Source organism: Oncorhynchus nerka, linkage group LG15, assembly GCF_034236695.1.
Source record: "Oncorhynchus nerka isolate Pitt River linkage group LG15, Oner_Uvic_2.0, whole genome shotgun sequence".
Lineage (NCBI taxonomy): Eukaryota > Metazoa > Chordata > Actinopteri > Salmoniformes > Salmonidae > Oncorhynchus > Oncorhynchus nerka.
The window spans coordinates 15,329,429-15,353,841 of NC_088410.1; the positions used below are offsets into that span (position 1 = coordinate 15,329,429).

The window sequence follows — 24,413 nt, forward strand, 5'->3', positions numbered from 1 at the left end:
GGGGAGAGAGAGAGGGGGGAGAGAGAGAAAGACGAGGGGGAGAGAGAGAGAAAGAGACGGGGGGAGAGAGAGAAAGAGATATGGTTAAAACTTGTAAAAAACAACAAATGAGCCGAAAACTAACTACCGCCCTCCCGAAAACTAACTACCGCCCTCCCGAAAACTAACTACCGCCCTCCGAATGGGAAACTGAGGGTATAACTAGCCTAACTACCTACTAACCGGTTGGTTGAGGTGGTGTCCTACGGAGTCGGCCAGTGTTCCTATAGCGTCGTACAGTATGAGCAGGTTCTTGTGTTGGTATTTTCCAAAGGCGAAGACCAGAGTATCCAGAATGAAGCTCAGATAGGGAACCAGCTCTGTACAGGCCTCCTCCTCTAGGGTAGCAAACGCACTGAGAGGAGGAGAGAGGAGGGAGGAGGAGAGAGGAGGGAGGGAGGGAGGGAGGGAGGAGGAGAGAGGAGGGAGGAGAGAAGGAGGAGAGAAAGGGGAGGGAGGAGGGAGGAGAGAAAGGGGAGGGAGGAGAGAGGAGAGAAAGGGGAGGGGGCAGAGGGCGAGCAGGAAACATTAATTCATTGCCGTATCTCATCACCTTGAATTCCAGTTCAACATCTTTATTCTCTCAAAAACCCACCTCTCCCCCCACCTCACACCCTCCCCACCAGCCACTCCCTCCCCACCAGCCACTCCCTCTCCACACCTGCAGGCGGCCTCCTGAACCCTCTTGTTCCCGTCCAGGATCCTCTTGAGGAGTTCAGTCATGAGGGGTTTGAGGTGGGAGTCGGGGGGCTGGCTGACCACCCAGTGGGCGTAGCGGGACAGGGTCCAGCAGGCGATGGAGCGCACCAGGGCCTTCTTATCACAGAGACACTGGATGAGGTGAGGCATCAACTCTGGTAGGTAGGGAACCATGCCCTGCATACAACCTGAGGAGAGAGGAGGGGGGTGTGACTCACATGCTTTTAGTTCCATTAAGAAAATAAAAAAGGATGGAGGTCAGGGGATGGAGGAGGTCGGGGGATGGAGGAGGTCGGGGGATGGAGGAGGTCGGGGGATGGAGGAGGTCGGGGATGGAGGAGGTCGGGGGATAGAGGAGGTCGGGGGATAGAGGAGGTCGGGGGATAGAGGAGGTCGGGGGATAGAGGAGGTCGGGGGATAGAGGAGGTCGGGGGATAGAGGAGGTCAGGGGTTACCCTCAGCGATAGCCCCCAGCACCAGTATTCCAGACTCCTTGACGACCCAGTCTGGGTGGAACAACAGGCCCTTCAGCAGGGGCAGCAGGTGGGGGAGGAGCTCATCACGAAACACGTTAGCCAACACGTCTAACGCTGCCGCTGAACACTTCCCTGTTAGAGAGACAGAGGTTACAACACTTCCCTGTTAGAGAGACAGAGGTTACAACACTTCCCTGTTAGAGAGAGACAGAGGTTACAACACTTCCCTGTTAGAGAGAGACAGAGGTTACAACACTTCCCTGTTAGAGAGAGAGACAGAGGTTACAACACTTCCCTGTTAGAGAGAGAGACAGAGGTTACAACACTTCCCTGTTAGAGAGAGAGACAGAGGTTACAACACTTCCCTGTTAGAGACAGAGGTTACAACACTTCCCTGTTAGAGAGACAGAGGTTACAACACTTCCCTGTTAGAGAGACAGAGGTTACAACACTTCCCTGTTAGAGAGAGAGACAGAGGTTACACCACTTCCCTGTTAGAGAGAGAGACAGAGGTTACAACACTTCCCTGTTAGAGAGAGAGACAGAGGTTACAACACTTCCCTGTTAGAGAGAGAAGCAGAGAGACAGAGAGAGAAACAGAGAGACAGAGGTTACAACACTTCCCTGTTAGAGAGAGAAGCAGAGAGACAGAGAGAGAAAGAGGTTACAACACTTCCTACACCACTAATCAAACAGTGACTGATTTAGACCAGGTGTGTGTGTGTGTATCTTCATGGGTAATCAGTAACAACTGAGAACTGGAAAAACTGGGCCTAAATCTTCTCTCTTGGCGGGACAAACACTAAAGACTGGCTCCCAATCCCAATTCCCCGGCTGATTGGTCAGCTGAGCTGTCACGCAATCCCTCAACCACTCACGCAGGTTCCAGTCGGAGAGCGTGTCATCGTCGTCATCGTCATCGTCGTGGTCCTCCCCCTCCTCCCCCTCTCCTCCCTCGTGTTGCAGGGTGACAGTGCGTGACTTGTGGAAGCGAGGCTTGATGTCCTGCTCACTGTCTGGTACGGTGTCGTCCTCCTCCTCTACATCTCCCTGGGGGGAGGGAGGGGGGAGGGAGGGAAAGGTTCTAGTCATGGTTCTCTCTAGTTGTGTATTAGGAGGGGGACATCCAGACTGACTCACACACAGACTGACTGACTGACTGTTAACTCACCTTTAGGAGGATGATGTCTATCTCAGAGTACTTCATCCCATTCACCAGGATAGGGATGAGTCTGGAGAGAGACAGGAGAGATGGTGATAACCACACTAGTCCTCTTTATCCAGCTACACCCCTACTAAAAACTCACCTAGCAATCACTTCATCTGTGTGTCTGATGTGTGTCCGTCCATGAGTGTGTGTGTGTGTGTGTGTATCTGAGTGTGTGTGTGTGTATCTGAGTGTGTGTGTGTGTATCTGAGTGTGTGTGTGTGTGTATCTGAGTGTGTGTGTGTGTGTATCTGAGTGTGTGTGTGTATCTGAGTGTGTGTGTATCTGAGTGTGGGCGTGTCACTGCCCCCGCGTGCGGGCGGGCGTGTACTTACTGGACCAGGTGCCCAGACAGGGCCTCCTTGCAGACGGGCTGCTCAGCCAGGGTGAGCCAGAACTCACAGGCCTCCAGACTGACATTCTCATCTGGGTCCTGGGTTCGCTGGAGCATGTACTGGGGAGGAGAGAGATCTCTTATAGAAACAGAAGGCAATATGGAAAAGAGGTATGGGGCCATAAGAATAGAGAGAGAGAAATAGCAGAACAGATTGAGTGTAGGACGTTTACAAAAACACAAGGAACATGAGTGATGAATGAGTATATGAGGAAGGTCAAAAGTGCACAGGGTTATGGGGTCAGAGTTCATAGGTGGTACCTGTATAATGCTGTGCATGTGTGGTATGAGGTCATAGGGTTAGAGGTCAGAGTTTGTAGGTGGTACCTGTACGATGCTGTGCATGTGTGGTATAAGGTCATAGGGTTAGAGATCAGAGTTTGTAGGTGGTACCTGCACGATGCTGTGCATGTGTGGTATGAGGTCATAGGGTTAGAGGTCAGAGTTCGTCGGTGGTACCTGTACGATGCTGTGCATGTGTGGTATGAGGTCATAGGGTTAGAGATCAGAGTTTGTAGGTGGTACCTGCACGATGCTGTGCATGTGTGGTATGAGGTCATAGGGTTAGAGGTCAGAGTTCGTCGGTGGTACCTGTACGATGCTGTGCATGTGTGGTATGAGGTCATAGGGTTAGAGGTCAGAGTTCGTCAGTGGTACCTGTACGATGCTGTACATGTGTGGTATGAGGTCATAGGGTTAGAGGTCAGAGTTTGTAGGTGGTACCTGTATGATGCTGTGCATGTGTGGTATGAGTCGGTCTATCCGGACCTCCAGCAGCATGACCAGAGCTCTACACACGTTCTTCCTCACCTCACAGTCCTCATCCCCCGCTAGAGCAAACAGACTCTGGGGAGAGGGGGGGGCCGATTAATTAGGGCCGATTTCAAGTTTTCATAACAATCATTAATCCGTATTTTTGGACACCGATTGTGGCCGATTTAAAAAAAAAATGTGCACCTTTATTTAACTAGGCAAGTCAGTTAAGAACACATTCTATTTTCAATGACGGCCTAGGAACAGTGGGTTAAGGGGCAGAACGACAGATTTGACCTTGTCAGCTCGTGGATTCGTTTTTACAACCTTCTGGTTACTAGTCCAACGCTCTAACCACCTGCCTTACATTGCACTCCACGGGGAGCCTGTGTGGCAGGTGACTACCTGGCTACAAGGAGCCACGGTAAGGTGGCTACAAGGAGCCAAGGTAAGGTGGCTTCAAGGAGCCAAGGTAAGGTGGCTTCAAGGAGCCAAGGTAAGGTGGCTTCAAGGAGCCAAGGTAAGGTGGCTTCAAGGAGCCAAGGTAAGGTGGCTTCAAGGAGCCAAGGTAAGGTGGCTTCAAGGAGCCAAGGTAAGGTGGCTACAAGGAGCCAAGGTAAGGTGGCTACAAGGAGCCATGGTAAGGTGGCTACAAGGAGCCAAGGTAAGGTGGCTACAAGGAGCCAAGGTAAGGTGGCTACAAGGAGCCAAGGTAAGGTGGCTTCAAGGAGCCAAGGTAAGGTGGCTTCAAGGAGCCAAGGTAAGGTGGCTACAAGGAGCCAAGGTAAGGTGGCTACAAGGAGCCAAGGTAAGGTGGCTACAAGGAGCCAAGGTAAGGTGACTACAAGGAGCCAAGGTAAGGTGACTACAAGGAGCCAAGGTAAGTTGCTAGCTAGCATTAAACTAGCTAGAAAAAACAACCAATCTTAACATAATCACTATTTAACTACACATGGTTGATGATATTACTAGTTTAACTAGCTTGTCCTGCGTTGCATATAATCAATGTGGTGCCTGATAATTTATCATCGAATCACAGCCTACTTCACCAAACGGGTGACGATTTAACAAGCGCATTCGCAAAAAAAAGCAGTCGTTGCACCAGTGAACCTAACCCTAAACACCAATGTGAACCTAACCCTAAACACCAATGTGAACCTAACCCTAAACACCAATGTGAACCTAACCCTAAACACCAATGTGAACCTAACCCTAAACACCAATGTGAACCTAACCCTAAACACCAATGTGAACCTAACCCTAAACACCAATGTACCTAACCCTAAACACCAATGTGAACCTAACCCTAACCCTAAACACCAATGTGAACCTAACCCTAACCCTAAACACCAATGTGAACCTAACCCTAAACACCAATGTGAACCTAACCCTAAACACCAATGTACCTAACCCTAAACACCAATGTGAACCTAACCCTAAACACCAATGTACCTAACCCTAAACACCAATGTACCTAACCCTAAACACCAATGTGAACCTAACCCTAAACACCAATGTGAACCTAACCCTAAACACCAATGTGAACCTAACCCTAAACACCAATGTGAACCTAACCCTAAACACCAATGTGAACCTAACCCTAAACACCAATGTGAACCTAACCCTAAACACCAATGTGAACCTAACCCTAAACACCAATGTGAACCTAACCCTAAACACCAATGTGAACCTAACCCTAAACACCAATGTGAACCTAACCCTAAACACCAATGTGAACCTAACCCTAAACACCAATGTAACCCAATAAACACCAATGAACCTAACCCTAAACACCAATGTGAACCTAACCCTAAACACCAATGTGTACCTAACCCTAAACACCAATGTGTACCTAACCCTAAACACCAATGTGTACCTAACCCTAACCCTAAACACCAATGTGAACCTAACCCTAAACACCAATGTGAACCTAACCCTAAACACCAATGTGAACCTAACCCTAAACACCAATGTGAACCTAACCCTAAACACCAATGTGAACCTAACAATAAACACCAATGTGTACCTAACCCTAAACACCAATGTGTACCTAACCCTAAACACCAATGTGTACCTAACAATAAACACCAATGTGTACCTAACAATAAACACCAATGTGTACCTAACAATAAACACCAATGTGTACCTAACAATAAACACCAATGTGTACCTAACAATAAACACCAATGTGAACCTAACCCTAAACACCAATGCCTTTCTTTAAAATCAATACACAAGTATATATTTTTAAACCTGCATATTTAGTTAATATTGCCTGCTAACATGAATTTCATTTAACTTGGGAAATTGTGTCACTTCTCTTGCGTTCTGTACAAGCAGAGTCAGGGTATATGCAGCAGTTTGGGCTGCCTGGCTCGTTGCGAACTGTGTGAAGACCATTTATTCCTAACAAAGACCGTAATGAATTTGCCAGAATTGTACATAATTATGGCATTTACATTGAAGGTTGTACAATGTAAAAGGAATATTTAGACTTAGGGATGCCACCCGTTAGATAAAATACAGAACGGTTCCATATTTCACTGAAAGAATAAACATTTTGTTTTCAAAATTATAGTTTCTGGATTTGACCATATTAATGACCTAAGGCTCATATTTCTGTGTGTTATTATGTTATAATAAAAAATCTATGATTTGATATTTGATAGAGCAGTCTGACTGAGCGCTGGTAGGCAGCAGCAGGCTCATAAGCACTTATTCAAACAGCACTTTCGTGCGTTTTGCCAGCAGCTCTTCGCTGCGCTTCAAGCATTGAGCTGTTTATGACTTCAAGCCTATCAACTCCCGAGATTAGGCTGGTGTAATCGATGTGATGTGAAATGGCTAGCTAGTTAGCGGGGTGCGCGCTAATAGCGTTTGAAACGTCACACGCTCTAAGACTTGGAGTAGTTGTTCCCCTTGCTCTGCAAGGGCCGCGGCTTTTGTGGAGTGATGGGTAACGCTGTTTCGAGGATGGCTGTTGTCGATGTGTTCCTGGTTCGAGCCCAGGTAGGGGCGAGGAGAAGGACAGAAGCTATACTGTTACACTGGTAATACTAAAGTGCCTGTAAGAACATCCAATAGTCAAAGGTATATGAAATACAAATGGTATAGAGAGAAATAGTCCTATAATTCCTACAACCTAAAACTTCTTAACTGGGAATATTGAAGACTCATGTTAAAAGGAACCAGCAGCTTTCATATGTTCTCATGTTCTGAGCAAGGAACTTAAACGTTAGCTTTCTTACATGACACATATTGCACTTTTACTTTCTTCTCCAGTTTGTTTTTGCATTATTTAAACCAAATGTAACAGGTTTCGTTATTTATTTGAGGCTAAATTGATTTTATTTATGTTTTATATTAAGTTAAAATAAGTGTTAATTCAGTATTGTTGTAATTGTTATTATTACAAATAAAATAACAATTATTTTTATTTTTGTAAATAATTTGGTCGAATGTGGTGCACTATATAGGGACTAGGGTGCCATTTTAGTCACAACCCCTGTCTCACCTCGATGAAGGTGTCGATGTGATCCATCAGAGCCTGGGCTCTACTGCTGATGAACTGATTCACACATGCTATGGCATGAGACCTGGAGGAGGGAGCGAGAGAGAGAGCAGAAACAAAGTTGGTTGCATTCAATAGCTGCCTTAAGAAGAAATCAACTATTTGTCAGGGAGGGAGCATGGAGCGAGGACGGACGGACGGACCGACAGACCTGATCTGGGTGACAGAGACAGACAGAGAGACAGACAGACAGACCTGATCTGGGTAACAGAGACAGACAGAGAGACAGACCTGATCTGGGTAACAGAGACAGACAGACAGACCTGATCTTTGGGCTGCAGTGTTTAAAGAACTGTAGGAACTTGGGGATCATGATGTTCAGGGGTCTGTTGAGAGCATCACTGTCCAACAGCTCTGAAGAATCCTCACAGATCTTCTGCAGTGCTCCGAAAGAACCCTGCAAGCAAACGCACAGAGAGAGAGTTAAACATAGGCCCTACATAAACAATCAAAAGATTAGATGGGAGCGTGTGTGTGACCTCGCAGGTATTGTAGTCTTCAGAGTTGAGCAGGTTACAGAGTTGAGGGAGGAGTTCAGGCCAAGTCTGCAGCTCTCCTTTAGATGCTATGGTTGTTATCAGGATGCCTGAGAGACAGGAGGCACAGGGTCACACACACTAACTAATAGACACACACACTAACTAATAGGCACACACACTAACTAATAGGCACACACACTAACTAATAGGCACACACACTAACTAATAGGCACACACACACACACTAACTAATAGGCACACACACTAACTAATAATAATAGGCACACACACACTAACTAACTAATAGACACACACACACACACTAACTAATAGGCACACACACTAACTAATAGGCACACACACTAACTAATAGACACACACACTAACTAATAGGCACACACACTAACTAATAGGCACACACACACACACAACTAAATAGAACACACACACACTAACTAATAGGCACACACACTAACTAATAGACACACACACTAACTAATAGGCACACACACACACTAACTAATAGGCACACACACACTAACTAATAGGCACACACACTAACTAACACTAACTAATAGGCACACACACTAACTAATAGGCACAATACACAACACACACACACACACTAACTAATAGGCACACACACACACTAACTAATAGACACACACACACTAACTAATAGACACACACACACACTAACTAATAGACACACACACACTAACTAATAGACACACACACAACTAATAGGCACACACACACACACTAACTAATAGGCACACACACTAACTAATAGACACACACTAACTAATAGGCACACACACTAACTAATAGACACACACACTAACTAATAGACACACACACACTAACTAATAGGCACACACACACACTAACTAATAGGCACACACACACACTAACTAATAGGCACACACACTAACTAATAGACACACACACTAACTAATAGACACACACTAACTAATAGACACACACACAACTAATAGACACACACACTAACTAATAGACACACACACTAACTAATAGACACACACACTGACACACTAACTAATAGACACACACACACTACTAACTAATAATAGACACACACACAACTAATAGACTAATAGACACACACACACACACACTAACTAATAGACACACACACACTAACTAATAGGCACACACACTAACTAATAGACACAACTAATAGACACACACACACACACACACTAACTAATAGACACACACACACACTAACTAATAGACACACACACACTAACTAATAGACACACACTAACTAATAGACACACACACACACACTAACTAATAGACACACACACACACACACTAACTAATAGACACACACACACACACTAACTAATAGACACACACACACACACTAACTAATAGACACACACACACACAACTAATAGACACACACACACACACTAACTAATAGGCACACACACTAACTAATAGGCACACACACTAACTAATAGGCACACACACTAACTAATAGGCACACACACTAACTAATAGGCACACACACACTAATAGGCACACACACTAACTAATAGGCACACACACAACTAATAGGCAACTAATAGGCACACACACTAACTAATAGGCACACACACAATAGGCACACACACTAACTAATAGGCACACACACTAACTAATAGGCACACACACTAACTAATAGGCACACACACACTAATAGGCACACACTAACTAACTAATAGACACACACAACTAACTAATAGACACACACACACTAACTAATAGACACACACACTAACTAATAGGCACACACACACACTAACTAATAGACACACACACTAACTAATAGGCACACACACACACACTAATAATAGGCACACACACACACTAACTAATAGGCACAGACAACTAATAATAGGCAGACACACACACACACTAACTAATAGACACACACACTAACACACACAACTAATAGACACACACTAACTAACACACACACTAACTAATAGGCACACACACAACTAACTAATAGACACACACAACTAACTAACTAATAGGCACACACACTAACTAATAGACACACACACTAACTAATAGACACACACACTAACTAATAGGCTAACTAATAGGCACACACACAACTAATAGGCTAACTAACTAATAGACACACACACTAACTAACTAATAGACACACACACTAACTAATAGACACACACACTAACTAATAGACACACACACACACTAACTAAACTAATAGGCACACACACAACTAATAGGCACTAACTAATAGGCACACACACACACACACTAACTAATAGACACACACACTAACTAATAGGCACACACACACACACAACTAACTAATAGGCACACACACACTAACTAATAGGCACACACACAACTAATAGGCTAATAGGCACACACAACTAATAGGCACACACACTAACTAATAGGCACACACACACACTAACTAATAGGCACACACACTAACTAATAGGCACACACACTAACTAATAGGCACACACACTAACTAATAGGCACACACACACACTAACTAATAGACACACACACTAACTAATAGGCACACACACACACACACTAACTAATAGGCACACACACACTAACTAATAGGCACACACACACTAACTAATAGGCACACACACTAACTAATAGAGCACACACACTAACTAATAGACACACACACTAACTAATAGGCACACACACACACTAACTAATAGACACACAGGCACACACACACACTAACTAATAGGCACACACACACTAACTAATAGGCACACACACACTAACTAATAGGCACACACACTAATAGACACACACACTAACTAATAGGCACACACACTAACTAATAGGCACACACACTAACTAATAGGCACAACTAATAGGCACACACACACACTAACTAATAGGCACACACACACTAACTAATAGGCACACACACACTAACTAATAGGCACACACACACACTAACTAATAGGCACACACACACACTAACTAATAGGCACACACACTAACTAATAGACACACACACTACTAACTAATAGGCACACACACAACTAACTAGGCACAACTAATAGGCACACACACTAACTAATAGACACACACACACTAACTAATAGACACACACACACACTAACTAATAGGCACACACACACACTAACTAATAGACACACACACACTAACTAATAGACACACACACACACTAACTAATAGACACACACACACAACTAACTAACTAATAGGCACACACACACACTAACTAATAGGCACACACACACACTAACTAATAGGCACACACACACACTAACTAATAGGCACACACACACAACAATAGGCTAACTAATAGGCACACACACACACACTAACTAATAGGCACACACACTAACTAATAGACACACACACTAACTAATAGACACACACACTAACTAATAGACACACACACACACTAACTAATAGACACACACACACACTAACTAAGACTAACTAACTAATAGACACACACACACTAACTAATAGGCACACACACTAACTAATAGGCACACACACTAACTAATAGGCACACACACTAACTAATAGGCACACACACTAACTAATAGGCACACACACTAACTAATAGACACACACACTAACTAATAGGCACACACACTAACTAATAGGCACACACAACAATAGGCACACACACTACTAATAGGCACACACACAACTAATAGACACACACACTAACTAATAGGCACACACACTAACTAATAGACACACACACACACTAACTAATAGACACACACACACACTAACTAATAGGCACACACACTAATAGACACACACACTAACTAATAGGCACACACACACACTAATAGACACACTACTAACTAACTAATAGGCACACACACACACTAATAATAGGCACACACACACACTAATAGGCTAACTAATAGGCACACACAGAAACACACACACTAACTAATAGGCACAACACTAACTAATAGGCACACACACTAACTAATAGCACACACACTAACTAACTAATAGGCACACACACAACTAATAGGCACACACACACTAACTAATAGGCACACACACACTAACTAATAGGCACACACACACACTAACTAATAGGCACACACACTAACTAATAGACACACACACTAACTAATAGGCACACACACACACACACACACTAACTAATAGACACACACACACACACTACACTAGACACTAATAGACACACACACAACAATAGACACACACACACTAACTAATAGACACACACACAACACACACACAACTAATAGACACACACACTAACTAATAGGCACACACACTAACTAATAGGCACACACACACACTAACTAATAGGCACACACACACTAACTAATAGGCACACACACTAACTAATAGGCACACACACACTAATAGACACACACTAACTAATAGGCACACACACTAACTAATAGGCACACACACACTAACTAATAGGCACACACTAATAGACACACTAACTAATAGACTAATAGGCACACACACACACTAACTAATAGGCACACACACACAACAATAGACACACACTAACAATAACTAATAGACACACACAACTAATAGACACACACACACACTAACTAATAGACACACACACAACTACACACACACACACACTAACTAATAGACACACACACACACACTAACTAATAGACACACACACTAACTAATAGGCACACACACACTAACTAATAGGCACACACACACACTAACTAATAGGCACACACACTAACTAATAGGCACACACACTAACTAATAGGCACACACACTAACTAATAGACACACACACACTAACTAATAGACACACACACACACTAACTAATAGACACACACACACTAACTAATAGGCACACACACTAACTACACACACACTAACTAATAGGCACACACACACTAACTAATAGGCACACACACACACACTAACTAATAGGCACACACACACTAACTAATAGGCACACACACTAACTAATAGGCACACACACTAACTAATAGGCACACACACTAACTAATAGGCACACACACTAACTAACACACAATAATAGCACACACACTAACTAATAACTAATAGGCACACACACTAACTAATAGGCACACACACTAACTAATAGGCACACACACTAACTAATAGGCACACACACACTAACTAATAGGCACACACACACTAACTAATAGGCACACACACAACTAATAGGCACACTAACTAATAGGCACACACACTAACTAATAGACACACACACACTAACTAATAGACACACACACACACTAACTAATAGACACACACACAACTAATAGGCACACACACTAACTAATAGACACACACACACAACTAATAGGCACACAACTAATAGACACACACACTAACTAATAGACACACACACTAACTAATAGACACACACACTAACTAATAGACACACACACACTAACTAATAGGCACACACACACACTAACTAATAGGCACACACACACACTAACTAATAGGCACACACACACTAACTAATAGGCACACACACACACTAACTAATAGGCACACACACACACAACTAATAGGCACTAACTAATAGGCACACACACAACTAACTAATAGACACACACACTAACTAATAGGCACTAATAGACACACACTAACTAATAGGCACACACACACACACTAACTAATAGACACACACACACTAACTAATAGACACACACACAACTAATAGGCACACACACACACTAACTAATAACTAATAGACACACACACACACTAACTAATAGACACACACACACACTAACTAATAGACACACACACAACTAATAGACACACACACACACTAATAGGCACACACACACACACTAAACTAATAGACACACACACACACTAACTAATAGACACACACACAACTAATAGACACACACTAACTAATAGGCACAATAACTAATAGACACACACACACTAACTAATAGACACACACTAACTAATAGGCACACACACAACTAATAGGCACACACAACTAATAGACACACACTAACTAATAGGCACACACACTAACTAATAGACACACACGCACACACACACACTACTAACACACACACTAACTAATAGACACACACACACACTAACTAATAGACACACACAACACACACACACACACTAACTAATAGACACACACACACACTAACTAATAGACACACACACACACTAACTAACTAATAGACACACACTACTACTAACTAGACACACACACACAACTACTAACTAATAGACACACACACACACTAACTAATAGGCACACACACACAATAGGCACACAACTAATAGACACACACACAACTAATAGACACACACTAACTAACTAATAGACACACACACTAACTAATAGACACACACACACACTAACTAATAGACACACACTAACTAATAGGCACACACACACACTAACTAATAGACACACACTAACTAATAGACACTAACTAATAGACACACACACAACTACACTAACTAATAGACACACACACACACTAACTAATAGACACACACACACTAACTAATAGAGACACACACACACTAACTAATAGACACACACACAACTAATAGACACACACACTAACTAATAGGCACACACACTAACTAATAGACACACACACAACTAATAGGCACACACACACTAACTAATAGACACACACACACACTAACTAATAGACACACACACAACTAATAACAGACACACACACACACTAACTAATAGGCACACACACACACTAACTAATAGGCACACACACTAACTAATAGGCACACACACACTAACTAATAACTAATAGGCACACACACACACTAACTAATAGGCACACACAACTAACACACACACACACTAACTAATAGACACACACACAACTAATAGACACACACTAACTAATAGACACACACACACACTAACTAACTAATAGACACACACAACACACACACACACACACTAACTAATAGACACACACACACTAACACACACATTTATACACAACATTATTTATTGTGTATTTCTGTTCTTCCTTGTTATTCTTAGTACTACTATTGATTACTGTATTGATGGTTTAGAGCTGCAAGAAGGAATTTCACTGTATGTGACATTAAAACTTGAAACTGAAAGTTGAATACACACACACACACACTTCAGCTTGCTGATTAACGCATACTCCCCCACAGACTGACACCAGTACCTGCGAAGGCTCAACCACCCACACATCCTGACTCACTTTGCAGCACACACACACACACTCTCTCTCTCTCTTACCGATGGTTGCTCTGATGAGGGGTGAGGGATCTCCGATGTTGTTGAGACATTCCCTCTTGATGAAGTCAGCGACCAGAGGAGGAAAGTTCTGGTAGTGGGCCTTCACATTGTTCTTCAATATGAGACCACTTAGAGAACGGGTCGGCTCATCTACAGAGAAGGGGGTGGTTTGAAAGGAAAGAGGGAATGATTAGTAACCACTGACTAATGCTCACAACCATTTTATATAGATCTTACACACACACACACTTACCCTCTGATTTGAGGCTTGTAAGGACGAAGATGAGATAGTTGTTGAAGTCTGGGAACTGGTTGAGCTGTTCCAGTTTCTACACACTGTTAAGGAACACCCCTTCACTGACAAAACAATCAACATGGCAAATCACCAACAATCCCGCACACATTCATGACTTATCTTTCACTCACACCCCGATGAGACACATTATGGAGTATGGAAAACAATCACACAGCCTCGCTCTCTCTCGTACGCAGACACACTGCTGTGTGTTTGAGAGGATACTTCCTGCACAGCTCTCTGTGTGGCTGTGTCTGGAGACTGGGAGTCCTTCAGCAGCTGAAGTACCTGCTGCAAACCCTGTTCATCCGGCTGCCACTCCATCCTACACACACACACACACACACACACACACACACACACACACACACACAGAGAGAGAGAGAGAAAGAGTGACTTGAATGTTTCTCTACATTTTCCTTACAGCCTCTGCCGGCTACATAGTTTTCTGTTGCTACCTAGTGTCACTGTCACAAGCAGAGTTGTCTCTCTAGCCCAACATCACATCAGAGGCAGAGTTCTCTCTAGCCCAACATCACATCAGAGGCAGAGTTGTCTCTCTAGCCCAACATCACATCAGAGTTGTCTCTCTAGCCCAACATCACATCAGAGGCAGAGTTGTCTCTCTAGCCCAACATCACATCAGAGGCAGAGTTGTCTCTCTAGCCCAACATCACATCAGAGGCAGAGTTGTCTCTCTAGCCCAACATCACAAGCAGAGTTGTCTCTCTAGCCCAACATCACAAGCAGAGTTGTCTCTCTAGCCCATCACAAGCAGAGTTGTCTCTCTAGCCCAACATCACAAGCAGAGTTGTCTCTCTAGCCCCACATCACAAGCAGAGTTGTCTCTCTAGCCCAACATCACAAGCAGAGTTGTCTCTCTAGCCCAACATCACAAGCAGAGTTGTCTCTCTAGCCCAACATCACAAGCAGAGTTGTCTCTCTAGCCCAACATCACAAGCAGAGTTGTCTCTCGCGCCCAACATCACAAGCAGAGTTGTCTCTCTAGCCCAACATCACAAGCAGAGTTGTCTCTCTAGCCCAACATCACAAGCAGAGTTGTCTCTCTAGCCCAACATCACAAGCAGAGTTGTCTCTCGCGCCCAACATCACAAGCAGAGTTGTCTCTCGCGCCCAACATCACAAGCAGAGTTGTCTCTCGCCCAACATCACAAGCAGAGTTGTCTCTCTAGCCCAACATCACAAGCAGAGTTGTCTCTCTAGCCCAACATCACAAGCAGAGTAAAGAATAGAACGCGTCAGTCAAGGGTCGGAATGTAAAGAACGCATTCTAATCACCAGCATCAGGACTACCTTCACAACCGACCTGGGACCAAAACAAAGAGCACATCAACGGATGTTGACAAAGTAATTTAGATACCTAGCTAACGTTAACTAGTTTGTTAGTAGTAATCAGTCCCCATTATAAACCCGATACGTAACTAGCCAACGTTACCTAATCTAGCTTTGCCTCCGCAAGCATTCCGCATTGCATGCTAGCTACGCTAGTTAGCAATTTTGCTAGCTAATAAAGTAGGGAGTCCCTGGCCGGCTTGGGCAAGTAGGCCGATACGGCCTCGCATTTCGCCGCAAGTGACATTAGTTCGTTAGCTAGCTAACTACATAAACATCTAACAAATGAACGATTGTAGACATTGTTAGCTAGCCAAGTGCAAACGATAAAGACAACACAATGACATATTATATGGCTAACGTTGGTTAATTGGCTAGTTAGTTGGGTATCTAGCTAGCTAATAGCTTCATGTTGAAAGTGCCGCCAAAGAAAGCCTTTACCTGGTCGCACCGATTTGTCAGATCCGTAATTGCTTTGTTAGCAGTAGCTACCGGTACCGTGGCAATGAGCATTTACAGAATGGCAGATGCAATCCAGATGTATTTAGTAGCAAAGGGTTTGGATCTCTCACTTTGTTTTTAGAGCAAAGAGATAATCCCGAACCCCCTTTCTGTTGCGATAAGTAGCTCTGGCTCTGTGTGAGAAATAGCTGTCATGTCAGATTCAAAAATCCACCAGCAGGTCCTTGTTCGGCTTCCGTACATGGCTCAACGTTCCATACGCTTGATTAGTTTTGCCCAATCGCCGATCTGTTCACACCACACGTGATTACACTGCAAAATCAATTAGGTCAATGTAATAGACAATCTTTCATCAAAGTCAAAGTTCTATTTACATTTACCAGTGAGTGAATAGACAGTGTAAAAGGCCATTTTATGGCATGGAATAAACGTCTACTTTTTAATGCCATGTGGGCCTAGCGGGATAGAATCCTCTGTTGGGGTCATCATATTTTAAACAGGTGTGCGTGACAGCCAGTCAAAGTCCACCACCAAAGACCGGGAGGTGGAAGTTATAACAGCAGGTGGATACAACAAAAACCGTCCTTTTTTTTAACCTAAGGACTACACGGCTGATTTAAATAACCAACTCATCATCAAGCTTTGGTTATTTGAATCGGCTGTGTACTGCTAGGGAAAAAAACTAAACTTGCACCCAGGACCGAGTTTGGGAAATCCTGATCTAGTCTAGTGTTGTTGAGAAATAAAGTCTTTGTGGTAAAATATTTTCAGATACTGTAATACATCAAGTAAGAGTCATTCAGAAATGTCAATGAAGAGTAACACATTACCACTTTCAAAACACAACTTTATTGGACTGTCATATCAGTAACTAAACACACAAAAACTGCTCATAATACTGACATAGGTTGGAGAATACATGCAGGGTCAAAGAATGTATTTTCTCATGTTGCCTTGTAACCTTTTCTTTTTACACCCTCACAGTCAGGAGACCCTAAATGATCAACACAATGATCCAGGAGAAGGAGAAGAAGCAGGAGGAATGGAAGGATAGAAAAGTGGAGGGATGGAAGGAAGGAGGGATGGGGGGATGGAGGGCTAGAGGCAAGGAGGGATGGAGGGAAGGAGGGCTAGAGGGATGGAGGGCTAGAGGGAAGGAGGGAGGGATGCTCAACAGAGGGATGAAAAGGAGAGGTGTTGGTAGTGCTCAACAGAGGGATGAAAAGGAGAGGTGTTGGTAGTGCTCAACAGAGGGATGAAAAGGAGAGGTGTTGGTAGTGCTCAACAGAGGGATGAAAAGGAGAGGTGTTGGTAGTGCTCAACAGAGGGATGAAAAGGAGAGTTGTTGGTAGTGCTCAACAGAGGGATGAAAAGGAGAGGTGTTGGTAGTGCTCAACAGAGGGATGAAAAGGAGAGGTGTTGGTAGTGCTCAACAGAGGGATGAAAAGGAGAGGTGTTGGTAGTGCTCAACAGAGGGATGAAAAGGAGAGGTGTTGGTAGTGCTCAACAGAGGGATGAAAAGGAGAGGTGTTGGTAGTGCTCAACAGAGGGATGAAAAGGAGAGGTGTTGGTAGTGCTCAACAGAGGGATGAAAAGGAGAGGTGTTGGTAGTGCTCAACAGAGGGATGAAAAGGAGAGGTGTTGGTAGTGCTCAACAGAGGGATGAAAAGGAGAGGTGTTGGTAGTGCTCAACAGAGGGATGAAAAGGAGAGGTGGATGAAAGAGGAGAGGTGTTGGTAGTGCTCAACAGAGGGATGAAAAGGAGAGGTGTTGGTAGTGCTCAACAGAGGGAGCTGATCTCGCTCTTGCTGCAGCCCCACTTGCAGCAGGCGTTGGAGAGGCCCACCACGACATCCCGCCCCTTCCTGTCCGCACTGTCTAGCACATCCTCTGAGATGGGCGCGGGCCAAACGACTGAACGCAGCAGCGGCAGAGCCCCCTCCTGACCTCGCCTGCCCAGCCCTGAGCCTCCAATCCTGGACGCTGCTTGCTGGCGAGGCCGGGGATGGCGTTGGAGCTCCATGGGCTGTAGGCCTCAGTCTCCTCGTCAATGGAGATGTCACCTGGAAGGACGAGGAAAATAAAATGATTTGAATGCTTAATAGAAAAGAAATGGCTACAGGAACAACTGGTTCTCTTGCAAGGATTGATATTAGATATTAGTCTATGGTGCTGAACGAGAGAAAACATCTCAGTATAGTTGACCCTACAGTAGCAGACAGATGAGTAGTCGGTCAGTCAAACAGACACGTAGGCAGACAGACATTTAGACATGCACAACAAGAGAGACTGACACACACACACAGGCACACACACACACAGGCACACAGGCACACACACACAGGGCACACAGACACGCACACACACACAGACACGACACGCACACACAGGCACACACACAGGCACACACACACAGGCACACACACACACACACACACAGGCACACACAGGCACAATCAATCAATCCCACATTCACAACCACAGCCACAGGTACACAGACACATCGTCTCTCACAGACACCCATCTCACCGCGTCGCCTCTCCTCTCCTCCAACGCGATCCTCCGCAGGTGAAGATGACGGCCCGTATAAACTCTCTCCCGCACAGCTTCACACCGTAGATAGAGTTAGCGTGGCCCTCTGCAGCCTGCACCATACCCACCAGCGCCACCAACAGGCCAAACGTCAACACCGCAGCCTTCCACATGATCAGGAGCGACAGATGGAGAGAGAGAGGAAAGAGGAGTCCAAGAGAAAGAGCCTTGAAAGTAACAGCCAGGCTGCAGGTGTGGATCAGTGGTCTGGTGAAGGTTGGGTGAGTCTCTGTGTGTCTCTGTCGGTGTCTCCTTCGCTCTCACCCGGTGGTGCTGTGTGTCTCTGTCGGTGTCTCCTTCGCTCTCACCCGGTGGTGCTGTGTGTCTCTGTCGGTGTCTCCTTCGCTCTCACCCGGTGGTGCTGTGTGGTTCTCTTGGCGGACCCAGAACCCCTTATATAGAGAGAGTCCAGCCCAGCACCGCTGACTGAAGCTTTATGCGTCCTACGGAACCCTCGTTTTCTACGTAGTGTACAACTTCTGAACACAGCCAATTGGATTTCCTATGGGCTCTGGTCTAAAGTAGTGCACTATATAGGGAATAGGGTTCCACTTGGCGAGACCCATGACTATGACCAAGTCTCCCCCTCTCTCTCTCATCCCCTTGGCCTCAGAGTACAGCCAGATAAGAAATTACTAAGACCTGAGACCTTTAGGAGAACAATGGTCCCAATAAAAGAGGTTGCGATTAAAATGGTGTCCCTGGTTAAAAGGTCATATCAGAGGTGTAGTCTTTAATCTAATCGTCAGCGACCTTTCAGTGTTTCCTGGCTGCTTCCAGTGTCACAACTTCGGGAACCTGCTATCTATCATGTCTGGCTAGGGATAGGATCGCTATTGCTTCCGGTTTTAAATTAACAAGGAGTTAGACCTACACACACATGCACTAATACTGACACATAAACAGATACTCAGGAGCACAGGCTCAACTCAACATGTCTATCCTGTATAGAGTATTAGTTGTGAGTCTTGTAACATGGATGGATAAGGAGACCGTAGCTATGTTTCCATGAACTTTCCTGCTGAATGTTTGTCAACATTTTAAAGTTCGAAAGTGGACAGGACAAATGCCTGCAAAAACCTATGTCGAATAAAAATGATGTGGTTTTAAATCTTTCCATAATCCTATTAGACAAACTGCGTGACAGCCTGTATACCCTGCCCATCTATATGTTATGTCTATTAGACAAACTGCGTGACAGCCTGTATACCCTTCCCATCTATATGTTATGTCTATTAGACAAACAGCGTGACAGCCTGTATACCCTGCCCATCTATATGTTATGTCTATTAGACAAACAGCGTGACAGCCTGTATACCCTGCCCATCTATATGTTATGTCTATTAGACAAACTGCGTGACAGCCTGTATACCCTGCCCATCTATATGTTATGTCTATTAGACAAACATGACAGCCTGTATATGTCTATATGTTATGTCTATTAGACAAACTGCGTGACAGCCTGTATACCCTGCCCATCTATATGTTATGTCTATTAGACAAACAGCGTGACAGCCTGTATACCCTGCCCATCTATATGTTATGTCTATTAGACAAACAGCGTGACAGCCTGTATACCCTGCCCATCTATATGTTATGTCTATTAGACAAACAGCGTGACAGCCTGTATACCCTGCCCATCTATATGTTATGTCTATTAGACAAACAGCGTGACAGCCTGTATACCCTGCCCATCTATATGTTATGTCTATTAGACAAACAGCGTGACAGCCTGTATACCCTGCCCATCTATATGTTATGTCTATTAGACAAACAGCGTGACAGCCTCTATATGTTATGTCTACCCTGTATACCCTGCCCATCTATATGTTATGTCTATTAGACAAACAGCGTGACAGCCTGTATACCCTGCCCATCTATATGTTATGTCTATTAGACAAACAGCGTGACAGCCTGTATACCCTGCCCATCTATATGTTATGTCTATTAGACAAACAGCGTGACAGCCTGTATACCCTGCCCATCTATATGTTATGTCTATTAGACAAACAGCGTGACAGCCTGTATACCCTGCCCATCTATATGTTATGTCTATTAGACAAACTGCGTGACAGCCTGTATACCCTGCCCATCTATATGTTATGTCTATTAGACAAACTGCGCGAGCCTGTATACCCTGCCCATCTATCATGTTATGTCTATTAGACAAACTGCGTATACCCTGCCCATCTATATGTTATGTCTATTAGACAAACTGGTGACAGCCTGTATACCCTGCCCATCTATATGTTATGTCTATTAGACAAACTGCGTGACAGCCTGTATACCCTGCCCATCTATATGTTATGTCTATTAGACAAACAGCGTGACAGCCTGTATACCCTGCCCATCTATATGTTATGTCTATTAGACAAACTGCGTGACAGCCTGTATACCCTGCCCATCTATATGTTATGTCTATTAGACAAACTGCGTGACAGCCTGTATACCCTGCCCATCTATATGTTATGTCTATTAGACAAACAGGTGACAGCCTGTATACCCTGTCTATATGTTATGTCTATTAGACAAACAGCGTGACAGCCTGTATACCCTGCCCATCTATATGTTATGTCTATTAGACAAACAGCGTGACAGTGTATACCCTGCCCATCTATATGTTATGTCTATTAGACAAACTGCAGACAGCCTGTAACCCTGCCCATCTATATGTTATGTCTATTAGACAAACAGCGTGACAGCCTGTATACCCTGCCCATCTATATGTTATGTCTATTAGACAAACAGCGTGACAGCCTGTATACCCTGCTCTATATGTTATGTCTATTAGACAAACAGCGTGACCTGTATACCCTGCCTGTATGTCTACCCTGCCCTGCCCATCTATATGTTATGTCTATTAGACAAACAGCGTGACAGCCTGTATACCCTGCCCATCTATATGTTATGTCTATTAGACAAACAGCGTGACACCCTGCCCAGCCTATTAGACAAACTGCGTGACAGCCTGTATACCTGCCCATCTATATGGTCTATTAGACAAACAGCGTGACAGCCTGTATACCCTGCCCATCTATATGTTATGTATATTAGACAAACTGACAGCCTGTATACCCTGCCCATCTATATGTTATGTCTATTAGACAAACTGTGACAGCCTGTATACCCTGCCCATCTATATGTTATGTCTATTAGACAAACTGCGTGACAGCCTGTATACCCTGCCCATCTATATGTTATGTCTATTAGACAAACAGCGTGACAGCCTGTATACCCTGCCCATCTATATGTTATGTCTATTAGACAAACTGCGTGACAGCCTGTATACCCTGCCCATCTATATGTTATGTCTATTAGACAAACTGCGTGACAGCCTGTATACCCTGCCCATCTATATGTTATGTCTATTAGACAAACTGCGCGATGGTGTTATGTCTATTAGACAAACCTGCCCTGTATCTATATCTATATGTTATGTCTATTAGACAAACTACAGCCTGTATACCCTGCCCATCTATATGTTATGTCTATTAGACAAACAGCGTGACAGCCTGTATACCCTGCCCATCTATATGTTATGTCTATTAGACAAACTGCGACAGCCTGTATACCCTGCCCATCTATATGTTATGTCTATTAGACAAACAGCGTGACAGCCTGTATACCCTGCCCATCTATATGTTATGTCTATTAGACAAACAGCGTGACATCTATATGTTATGTCTATTAGACTGTATCTATATGTTATGTCTACCCTGCCCATCTATATGTTATGTCTATTAGACAAACAGCGTGACAGCCTGTATACCCTGCCCATCTATATGTTATGTCTATTAGACAAACAGCGTGACAGCCTGTATACCCTGCCCATCTATATGTTATGTCTATTAGACAAACTGCGTGACAGCCTGTATACCCTGCCCATCTATATGTTATGTCTATTAGACAAACTGCGTGACAGCCTGTAGCCCATCTATATGTTATGTCTATTAGACAAACTGCGTGACAGCCTGTATACCCTGCCCATCTATATGTTATGTCTATTAGACAAACTTGACAGCCTGTATACCCTGCCCATCTATATGTTATGTCTATTAGACAAACTGACAGCCTGACAGTCCTGTGTATACCCTGCCCATCTATATGTTATGTCTATTAGACAAACAGCGTGACAGCCTGTATACCCTGCCCATCTATATGTTATGTCTATTAGACAAACTGCGTGACAGCCTGTATACCCTGCCCATCTATATGTTATGTCTATTAGACAAACAGCGTGCCTGTATACCCTGCCCATCTATATGTTATGTCTATTAGACAAACAGCGTGACAGCCTGTATACCCTGCCCATCTATATGTTATGTCTATTAGACAAACAGCGTGACAGCCTGTATACCCTGCCCATCTATATGTTATGTCTATTAGACAAACAGCGTGACAGCCTGTATACCCTGCCCATCTATATGTTATGTCTATTAGACAAACTGCGTGACAGCCTGTATACCCTGCCCATCTATATGTTATGTCTATTAGACAAACAGCGTGACAGCCTGTATACCCTGCCCATCTATATGTTATGTCTATTAGACAAACAGCGTGACAGCCTGTATACCCTGCCCATCTATATGTTATGTCTACAAACCTGCAGCCTGTATCCCTGCCCATCTATGTTATGTCTATTAGACAAACAGCGTGACAGCCTGTATACCCTGCCCATCTATATGTTATGTCTATTAGACAAACAGCGTGACAGCCTGTATACCCTGCCCATCTATATGTTATGTCTATATACAGCCTGTATACCCTGCCCATCTATATGTTA

At 44.0% G+C, this 24,413-nt stretch overlaps 2 protein-coding genes across 4 annotated transcripts in view; both read right to left on the bottom strand.

Annotated features, from left to right (window-relative positions):
* Positions 1-17,396, bottom strand: part of tnpo2b (transportin 2b) — a 31,095-nt gene extending 13,699 nt beyond the window's left edge. For all 3 annotated transcript variants that reach the window (XM_065001089.1, XM_065001088.1, XM_065001087.1), the window contains exons 1-14: positions 17,018-17,396; positions 15,449-15,548; positions 15,182-15,257; positions 14,929-15,078; positions 7,619-7,725; positions 7,403-7,536; positions 7,083-7,164; positions 3,539-3,661; positions 2,757-2,875; positions 2,386-2,446; positions 2,093-2,264; positions 1,194-1,346; positions 701-926; positions 223-394 (exon numbers count right to left, since the gene is read on the bottom strand). In XM_065001089.1, the coding sequence (XP_064857161.1) occupies positions 223-394; positions 701-926; positions 1,194-1,346; positions 2,093-2,264; positions 2,386-2,446; positions 2,757-2,875; positions 3,539-3,661; positions 7,083-7,164; positions 7,403-7,536; positions 7,619-7,725; positions 14,929-15,078; positions 15,182-15,257; positions 15,449-15,547 (1,674 nt within the window). In that variant the 5' untranslated portion in view covers position 15,548; positions 17,018-17,396. The remainder of the gene's footprint in view (positions 1-222; positions 395-700; positions 927-1,193; positions 1,347-2,092; positions 2,265-2,385; positions 2,447-2,756; positions 2,876-3,538; positions 3,662-7,082; positions 7,165-7,402; positions 7,537-7,618; positions 7,726-14,928; positions 15,079-15,181; positions 15,258-15,448; positions 15,549-17,017) is intronic.
* Positions 17,397-18,818: 1,422 nt separating this feature from the next.
* Positions 18,819-19,743, bottom strand: rln3b (relaxin 3b). The gene is given in 4 exon segments (XM_065000765.1): positions 18,819-18,939; positions 18,941-18,979; positions 18,981-19,107; positions 19,578-19,743. Coding segments are annotated over 4 exon segments (453 nt in total).
* Positions 19,744-24,413: the final 4,670 nt, after the last annotated feature.